This window comes from Littorina saxatilis, linkage group LG16 (genome assembly GCF_037325665.1).
Source record: "Littorina saxatilis isolate snail1 linkage group LG16, US_GU_Lsax_2.0, whole genome shotgun sequence".
NCBI classification, from domain to species: Eukaryota; Metazoa; Mollusca; class Gastropoda; order Littorinimorpha; family Littorinidae; genus Littorina; species Littorina saxatilis.
Genome location: NC_090260.1, coordinates 16,452,185 through 16,461,101, shown reverse-complemented (window position 1 = coordinate 16,461,101; position 8,917 = coordinate 16,452,185). Strand labels below are relative to the sequence as shown.

Below are 8,917 nucleotides of genomic sequence, written 5' to 3'. Positions count from 1 at the left end.
ATTCTGTTCACGTCATTATTAATCATTGCGTCATTTTATTTCAGGTTCACTGTGATTCTTATCCTGAACAGCAATCTTTGTGACTTCCTTTTTGCCAGGCGTTTTTGTTTTGTTTTATCAGTTTCGTAATTCCAGGTGTAATCAGGCACTGACACACCTGTCCGTTCTGTTACTGTGACGTCATCACGAAGATCTACACTGCGTTAAAACAACTGAGTTTTGTGAGAACTATAACACACCTGTCTGTTCTGTTTCTACACACTGACACACCTGTCCGTTCTGTTACTGTGACGTCATCACGAAGATCTACACTGCGTTAAAACAACTGAGTTTTGTGAGAACTATAACACACCTGTCTGTTCTGTTTATAAACACTGACACACCTGTCTGTTCTGTTACAGTGACGTCATCGCAGAGATCTACCGGGCGTTAAAACAACGACACGTCCGGTTCACCTTGTGGGCAGCAGGTGTTAAGCTAGATGTACCTGCCGACATGGAGCGTTACGTCCGCAAACTGACACAGCCCCTGAGAAGCCCACCTGCTGTGGTGAGAGAGGTGGAGCAGGCTGACGATATGAAGAGAGGAAGGGTCCCGGCCTACACCAGGCCGCCAGTGTCCGCACCGTGCGACGGCCCACCTGTCCTGACGGTTCGTCACTATGATCCTGGCTACAGTGACAGACAGGGACATGAGGGTCTCTATCCATGGCGGTGTGCACGGTGCGGGGAGCTGGTGGCAGACATGCTGCGAGATCTTCGTGTCGGTCAGTACACCTCTGTCTGTCTGTCTGTCTGTCTGTCTGTCTGTCTGTCTGTCTGTCTGTCTGTCTGTCTGTCCGCCTGTCTGTCTGTCTGTCTGTCTGTTTGTCTGTTTGTCCGCCTGTCTGTCTGTCTGTATGTCTGTCTGTCTGTCTGTCTGTTTGTCTGTTTGTCCGTCTGTCTGTCTGTCTGTCTGTCTATCTGTCTGTCTGTCTGTCTCTCTCTCTCTCTCTCTCTCTCTCTCTCTCTCTCTCTCTCTCTCTCTCTCTCTCTCTCTCTCTCTCGCAATGCAGTAAGTGTCAGTCAGGTCGGTGTACAACATTTCGATGACGTCATTAAACTTACAAGAAATATTGATATTTGCGTCATTAACTGTGACGTCGTTACATAATATCGTCACAAGTCTGCCAAGGTGCGGTGTTGAACCCTAAATAATATAAAATTGTGTTTCCTATTTTCAGGTGGTTGTGGTGCTGCTGATGTAGTTGTAGTCTCTGTTCACGTGTTGCTGCAGCCGGTGTTGGTGCGGAAGTTAGACATGGGTCGTCGTTGTTGTTTGTGTCGTGGTTGTTGTTGATGGTGATGGTGGTGTCGTCGTCGTCGTTGCTGTTGTTGTTGTTGGTGTTGTTGTTGTAGTTGTTGAAGTCGGTGTGGATGTATATTACACAACGACGATGTGATGTTGACGGTGTGTGTGATGTTTCAGGTTGCGATGACAACGCTCCCCACGGGCAGGGCGGCCTCACCTACAGCGACGTCTTTGTGCTGGGTGAGATGGACTGTGACACAGACACACCGGATGATCGCTACTTGTCACCAGCACCCTTCATCCGGGGCCTCGAGTCACGCGGCGTCCCCACCCGTAAGGTGGATTATAACGACACAGCGGCCGTTAGACAACTGGCTGAAATGACATCGGGTCCCACACAGAGAGCGGCAGGTAGGGGTCGAGACGAGGCGGTGACGGTGGTCAATGAGAACACAGTATGGGGCTTGGAGAGACCCGTCGTCGTCTACCTGGACAGCAGTGGGTATAGTGATGCTGACGCTAGAGGCCGCCTGAGATCCATGTCGCGGTCCACGGCCCAGGTGATCTGGGTGAAGAGGGTTAGGACATAGACAGCGACAGCGACACTGAGTGACACCCACATCTCGTCACCGCCACCACCACCACCTGTCTCAACTACACGTCCCGCAACGTCCAACGATGTCTAACAACAACAACAACAACAACAACAACAACAACCGTTGAACAGAAATTCAGCATTTTATTGACTCCATTTACTGAAACTCAGCAATACCTGTCCTTACAACGTGCCGCTCTCTGACAACTACGACGACAACATCATCCTCTACCACGACATCCACCACCATCCGCCACCATCACCACCGACACCGACAACAACAACGCGAGTGACATTTTTATCGTTTTAAAATACCGAAAGAAAATCACTCAACACATCGCTTCTTGTTCACTGACAAGCGTATGATTTCATAATTAGCGTCATCAAGAAATGACGTCACGGACAGACAGTAAATTTTCTAGGGACAGTGGAATGCTTGGTCTATCTCCATGGAAACATCCATGAACATGCTGACGAGAGAGAGAGAGAGAGAGAGAGAGAGAGAGAGAGAGAGAGAGAGAGAGAGAGAGAGAGAGAGAGAGAGAGAGAGAGAGAGAGAGAGAGAGAGAGAGAAGGAACAAATACAAAGACAAAGATGGACAGACAGATGGACAGAGAGATGGACAGAGAGAGAAACGGACAGAGAGATGGACAGAGAGAGTGGGAAAGGGGGAGAGAGAGAGGAACTATCATTTTGATACTATACGTCTACCGCAGAGAATTGTTTTTGGATATTTTACTGAAAACAACAAATACTGTAATATCAATCCAGTGTCAAAACTCTTCCGGTTCCATAGCAACACATACAATATAGTCAGTGCAGTTTTGTTTGTGTGTGAAATAGTAATTCTCCAGAGCTGTGTGTCGCGCATGTAATGTTTGAGTGAGGTCTCGCTAGTGCAAGATTCTTTTTCTATCAAACTTAGACACAAAGGACACGCACTGACACGATATTTTTTTCTTCCACAAAGAAAACAAACGAATCTTAGATAGAATGCATCGTAAGTTTTTTTATTTATCTTTCTTTTTGTTTTTTTTTATACGATCGCGATCGAATTTTTATTTGTGGACGTGCTGTTAGAGTTCCGAAATGGTTTGAGTTCCTTTTTTGTATACACTTGAAAGTCAAACTTAGCTGAATGCCGCTGGTTTCCCCGTCGGTGCTGATAGAAGAAATCGACGATTAGGATCACTGGTTTCCCCGTCGGTGCTGATAGAAGAGATCGACGATCAGGATCACTGGTATCTCTCGAATACAGAATGTAACTGGTCTCCGAACTGGAAACCGGAGACGGAGTAGGAATAGGAAATAACCCACAGGTAACACACCTGGAAAGTAAGATTTTGTCTAATTTTTTGCACTCATGGCTTTTTCAACAGTTTCTCTCATCCGTGACATCACAAACTGACTTGCAGGGTTATGACACCCTCATACGATCCATTCTCTCTACGATTCATAGACTCAACATCAACAATCAATCCAACAACAATAATTTCCTAGTAACTTCTATTCAAACATCAGGGCTATGCATTAGCAAAACAATGAAATGGTCACCAGATCGGAAATGAATAACCCATCACAAATATACGTACCCTAACGGTGTAAGAAAATGATGAACACAACTATAGGGACCCAAAACTCGAGGGTGTCCGGCTTAGCAACTGGAGCGTCGCCATTCTTTTCTCCCAGGTCGCCGCGCTCCCACGCTCGTCGCCCGACCGCCGACTCCTCTTCTCTCTCTGGACCCGCTTGATCTGCATCTCATACAGCCCCTAGCCTCGCGCCCGATGACTTCGATATCTTCGTGAGGCCTTCGCCGCTAATTCTCATCTCCTCCGGCTTGTATCGCTTCTGAACTTGAATCTAACGTTCACAGAACAGAACTTCTCGCTTGCCGTGCGTTCGCCAACTGATAGCCTTGCCTCGATTTGGATGTGCCGTTCACTTGACGACCAACCGACTAGCTTCACACTTACGTGGCTTTATCAGAATCGCTGCCCAATCATAATGTTGTCGCTACCTGCTGCCTTTGAACTGACCTGTCTGTTTCCAAGTTCCCAACAAAATGATATGACGTCATTAATGAACTGACGTATTTCCGTTCCGGTCTTGGTTATCCTTACAATGCACAGGCACTTGCTACATTACATTTGATAAAACATAGACAAAAAAAACACTACATTTTTTTTATTCATTTTATTTCACAACAAAATAATATCCACCCTAACAAAACAATAAACATAGAGTCGCTGGACATGGATTCACGTAATTTTACGTGACATTACGCTCCCCCTCTGAAGCTAAAACAGTCATGTTTGAGCTAAGTCATTCATGTATGCGACTCATGTAATCAGCTCCGACGTTGTCTTTGCCCGGGATGACTTTGACAGTGAAGGAATACTGCTGTAATTGCATTGCCCATCTCATCAGACGACCATTCTCAGTCTTGGTCTTTTGCAGATACGTCAATGGCTGATGGTCTGTCTCCAGCGTGAAATGAACGGAGTACAAATATTGCTCATATTTCTTGACCGCCCACACCACTCCTAGACATTCCTTCTCGATCACTGAGTAGTTTTTCTCCGCCTTGCTCAGTTTCTTGCTCGCATACGCCAGTGGTTGCAATCCCTGTCCTTGGTCCTGCATCAATACAGCTCCCACTGCGATATCCGATGCATCCGTCCTCAGAACAAAAGGTTTGCTGGGATCTGGCAACAGCAACACTGGTTTGCTTATCAGCTTTTCCTTGAGCTTGATGAACGCAGCTTCACACTTGTCATTCCACTTCACCTTTTCTGGTTGTCCCCCTTTGGTCAAATCTGTCAATGGAGCGCTGATCTCCGCGTAGTTGTCGACAAAACGCCTGTAGTACCCCACTAGACCCAGGAATGCTCTCACTTCCTTCTTCGTGACTGGTCTGTTGGCGTCTCTGATTTTCTGGATTTTGTCTTCATCTGGCATGATCATCCCTTGCCCCACATGATGACCCAAATAATCCAGCTCTGAATATCCAAGATAGCACTTGGATGGTTTGGCTGTCAGGCCCACTTCTTCCAGCCTCTTCAGCACAGCGTCGACTGCCTCTACATGCTGCTCCCACGTCTCAGTGGCCACGATGATGTCATCAATGAAGTGTTCAACGTCATCACTCTTCATCGGTTCTAACAGCTTCCGCATCATCCTCGTGAACACGGCACCACTGGTCTTGAGCCCGAAGGGTAGTCTCTTCCACTGGAATTCCCCTGCTGGGGTTGAGAACGAAGTCTTTGGCCTGTCTGACTCCTTCACTCCAATTTGCCAGTAGCCCTTGCTCAAGTCAATTTTTGACAAATATCTCTTCTTCTTCAGTTTTGCGAAAATCATTGGCACATCTGGTATTGGCTCAGAATCAAATTCCAACTCCTTGTTCAACCTCCGGTAATCAATACAGAAGCGAATCGTCCCATCCTTCTTCTTCACCAGCACAATAGGACTGTTATACGGTGAAACACTAGGCTCGATGACTCCAAGCTTCAACATGTCGTCGACCTCCTTTTTCACTGTTTCCACTTGTGCAAATGGCAATGGGTATGGTTTCACGTGTACTGGTTCCGTTGACTTGAGTTTCAACTCGCACTCCTCAAGCATACAATGACCTGGTATATCGCTCAAAGCTTTGACTCGGTTCCCGCAGATTGCTTGAAGTTCTGCCTTTTTCTGTGGCGCTAAGTCCGGGTTGATCTTCACGTCGCTTGGACCTTCTTTCGGTTGCAAGGACAACATGGGAAAACAATCTATTCCCAAACCCCCCATTTTCTCCTCTTGAACTTCATCCACTACTACACAAGCTTCTTGTGTGTCCTGTTTTGCATCGCAAACTGGCGTTGTTTGCTTTCCACTTCCGTCAGTCTCGCGATCCACGTACAGCTTCAGCAGATTCGCATGTAGAATCTTTTCTTGATCCTTGACCTTCACCTTGTAGTTACAGCCTCCAATTCTGTCCAAAACTAGGTACGGTCCTCTCCATGTCAACTGCAACTTGTTCCGCTTTTCCGGCAACAGCATCAGTACCTTGTCTCCTGCGGCAAAGTATCTTTCCTTCGTTTTCTTGTCATAGGCCTTGGCGTATCTGATTGCTGCTTTGCTGAGGTTATCTCTAGCAATCTCACACGTTTTTGCAATCTTGTTGGTAAGATCCACGATGTGACTGACTGTAGATCTGGCCTCTTCCTCTACATCCTCGCTTGTCCACACTTGACGAAGTACTTGCATTGGCCCCCTCACCTCACGTCCAAACAACAGCTCAAACGGTGAAAATTTCAAGCTTTCTTGTGGTGTCTCTCTGTACGCGAACAGCAACGCCGGTAGAAACTGGTCCCAATCTTTCGGTTGCTCCTGACACAGTCTCTTCAGCATACTCTTCAACGTCTGGTTAAACTTCTCTGTCAGCCCATTCGTTTGCGGATGCCATGGTGACGTACGAATGCCTTTCACGTTCAACAGCTTGTTGAGTTGGCTCATGACCTCACCCATGAATTGGCCGCCTTGATCCGTCAAAATCTCCTTGGGTATTCCCAGTCTTGTCCAGATGACGAAAAGTGCATCAGCAATCGTCTCTGCTTTGATGTCCTTCAGTGAGGTAGCTTCTACGTATCTCGTAGCATAGTCTACAACCGTCAAGACGTATCGATGTCCTCTGTTTGACGCTGGCACAATCGGCCCGACTATATCGACACCTATTCTCTCAAATGGAGTCCTGATGAGTGGCATCTTCTTTAGCGGCACTTTCTTTGTCGCTCCTTTCTTGGTACTGCGCTGACACGCATCGCAGGAAGCACAGTATCGCCTGATGTCTCCACATATCCCTGGCCAGTAGAAATCACGCCATACGCGATCTCTGGTCCGTCGCACTCCCTGATGCCCTGCCATCGCCGAGTCATGTGCTAGTTTCAGAACATATGATCTGTAGCACTCTGGTACCACTACTTGTTTGCACGAACTGTCTTCGCTCATGTACACCCGATAAAGAATTTCTTTTCTCCATTCGTAGTGCGTTCCATCCTGCGGTCCTTTCCCGGCTCGGTCTCGTATTTTATCCAAACTCGGGTCGTTCTTTTGTTCCCGTGACAAGTCTTCCGGCCGTATCTGACCCAGATCCACCTGTTTCGGTAACCATGGTTCAGCTCTCCTCTTTGCTTTTTCCTCCTGGAGTCTGGTCTGCACTGGTGCAGCCTCCGGTGACGTCATCTTCACTTCCATCGTTGGGAATACAGGTACGTTCAACTTTTCCTCCTCAGCGGTTATCCTGTAGTTACCAATGAGAACTGGATGAATCAGCGTCTTCACTACCAACACTTTGGTCAATCCTGAGAAAAATGGTGTTTCCAATTCCACCTCTGCTATCGGAATTTTCCGGTTCGACGAATCAGCGAGCGTCAGATTTTGGTATTGACCCAAATATCTCTCCTTTGGCACTAGTTTTGAATCCACCAAAATACAATTTGCTCCAGTGTCGCGCATTCCGATCACCGTTTTTCCGTCGACTTTCATCTGACACATAGGTTCGAAATCTTCCCTACAGCGCTGGCAAGATTCTCTCTCTCTTGGTGCTTGTACTGCTCCCACCACAGAGGACGCTTGATTTCCTCCTTGTTTCTCCATTTTTGGACAATCTCGAATCAGATGTGGACCTCCACATCTATAGCACTTCCTATCTGGCCTACTGGGTCTTGGATTCCAATCCCCAGTGTTTTTCTGACCAATAGGCTTACCCCCTTGGTTTTGAGGCATTGACACACTGCTCTTATTTTCAACTTTTTGTTTGGGCCCGTGGCCATCCCCACCTGTCCCAAACCTCTTGTTGTGACCTCGACCTTCTGCTTCGCGAGCATCCTCAAAGGTCTGTGCATGCAACAAAACTTCATTCAAGTTTTTAGGAACTCTTTCCCTAACAAACCTAGCTTGATCTGGACTGAAAGTATCCATCAACTTGTCTGATAGAATCAAATCCTTCAAATCACCAGATCTTCCCTCTTTCTCGGATAGCTCAATCCATCTATCCAAATAAGTGCTCATGCGCAACTTACATTCTCTGACATTTTCATGGCTCTTGCGCTTGAAATCACGAAACTTCTTTCTGTACGCTTCCGCTGTCAACTGGAAACGACGCAAGATCGCTGACTTGACAACATCAAACTTCACTGCATCCTCATCAGACAGCTCAGTATACACCTGCCTAGCTTGGCCTTTGAGTTGCCCGGCTAATCTAATAGCCTTTTCTTTATCTTCCCATTCCAACAGCTTCGCAATTCGCTCGTACTGTCGTAAGAACACTTCTACATCATCTTTGTCATCTAAAAACGGAAGTTTGATGTCTATCTTTTTAGCTGACTCTCTATCTCCCTGATTTGCATTCTGATTCACATTCAACCCTAACTCAGCCATTTCTCTGATTTTCCTCATCTCAAAATCTTGCTGCATCGCTAGAGTTTCGAGTTGTATTCTTGCCTTTCTTTCTTCTTCTTCCCGTCGCTCCTTCGCCTTCCTTTCTTCTTCACTCGCTTTCCTAGCTTCTTCTTCTCGCCGCTCCCTCTCTTGTCTCTCCAACTCTTCCTTTCTTCTCTTTTCCTCCTCGTACTCTTGTCTTCTCTTCTCCGCATAATCTCCTAGATTTTTACCCGTCAAACCTAGCAAACGACCATCTTTCAAAAACTTTGAAAGACTCACATCTTGGTCCACCTCGTCATCATCCTGACGATTACGACCTCTTCTCCCCGCCATTGTTGCTTACACACTATAACAACTATGAACTCAGTCTTACGGATGTATGCACACTAAGTGACCTTGACCCGAACGTCAAACCAAATCACTTACACCTACCACTATTCTACGAAGAATCTCTCTTCCTATACAAACGCAAACGTCGTTCTATATCCCGATATACACCTATGATAATCACCTGATTATCACACTGTATATCTGATCACTGTAACTCGACACTAGTATTCAATCTTTATACTGTGTCTAACGCTACATATAATTCTCAAAAAAAA

The 8,917-nt window shown here is 46.5% G+C and overlaps 3 protein-coding genes across 7 annotated transcripts in view; 1 reads left to right on the top strand and 2 right to left on the bottom strand.

Annotated features, from left to right (window-relative positions):
* The window catches only part of LOC138950506 (uncharacterized), a 241,243-nt gene that overhangs the window by 5,871 nt on the left and 226,455 nt on the right, over positions 1–8,917 (top strand). For 2 of the 3 annotated variants that reach the window (XM_070322234.1, XM_070322233.1), the window contains exons 5-6: positions 402–766; positions 1,468–2,742. In XM_070322234.1, the coding sequence (XP_070178335.1) occupies positions 402–766; positions 1,468–1,880 (778 nt within the window). In that variant the 3' untranslated portion in view covers positions 1,881–2,742. Of the gene's footprint in view, positions 1–401; positions 767–1,467; positions 2,743–8,917 lie in introns of those variants that run through there. The other variant, XR_011450693.1, reaches the window with a different exon arrangement.
* Positions 1–8,917, bottom strand: part of LOC138950503 (uncharacterized) — a 291,738-nt gene that overhangs the window by 115,551 nt on the left and 167,270 nt on the right. The gene's annotated exons all lie outside the window — the stretch shown is intronic.
* LOC138949882 (uncharacterized) lies at positions 4,212–8,645 on the bottom strand. The gene is made up of 2 exons (XM_070321668.1): positions 7,952–8,645; positions 4,212–7,189 (listed from the first exon to the last, which is right to left on the bottom strand). The coding sequence occupies exons 1-2, from the start codon at positions 8,643–8,645 to the stop codon at positions 4,212–4,214; spliced, it is 3,672 nt and encodes a 1,223-aa protein (XP_070177769.1).

Bases quoted from the DNA above. Each gene is read 5' to 3' on its own strand.
- LOC138949882 (XM_070321668.1), bottom strand. From the start codon at position 8,645: ATGGCGGGGAGAAGAGGTCGTAATCGTCAGGATGATGACGAGGTGGAC. The intron at 7,190-7,951 runs GTAAGTTGCGCA...TGATTCATCCAG, and splicing joins CCATGAAAATGTCAGAGAAT to TTCTCATTGGTAACTACAGG.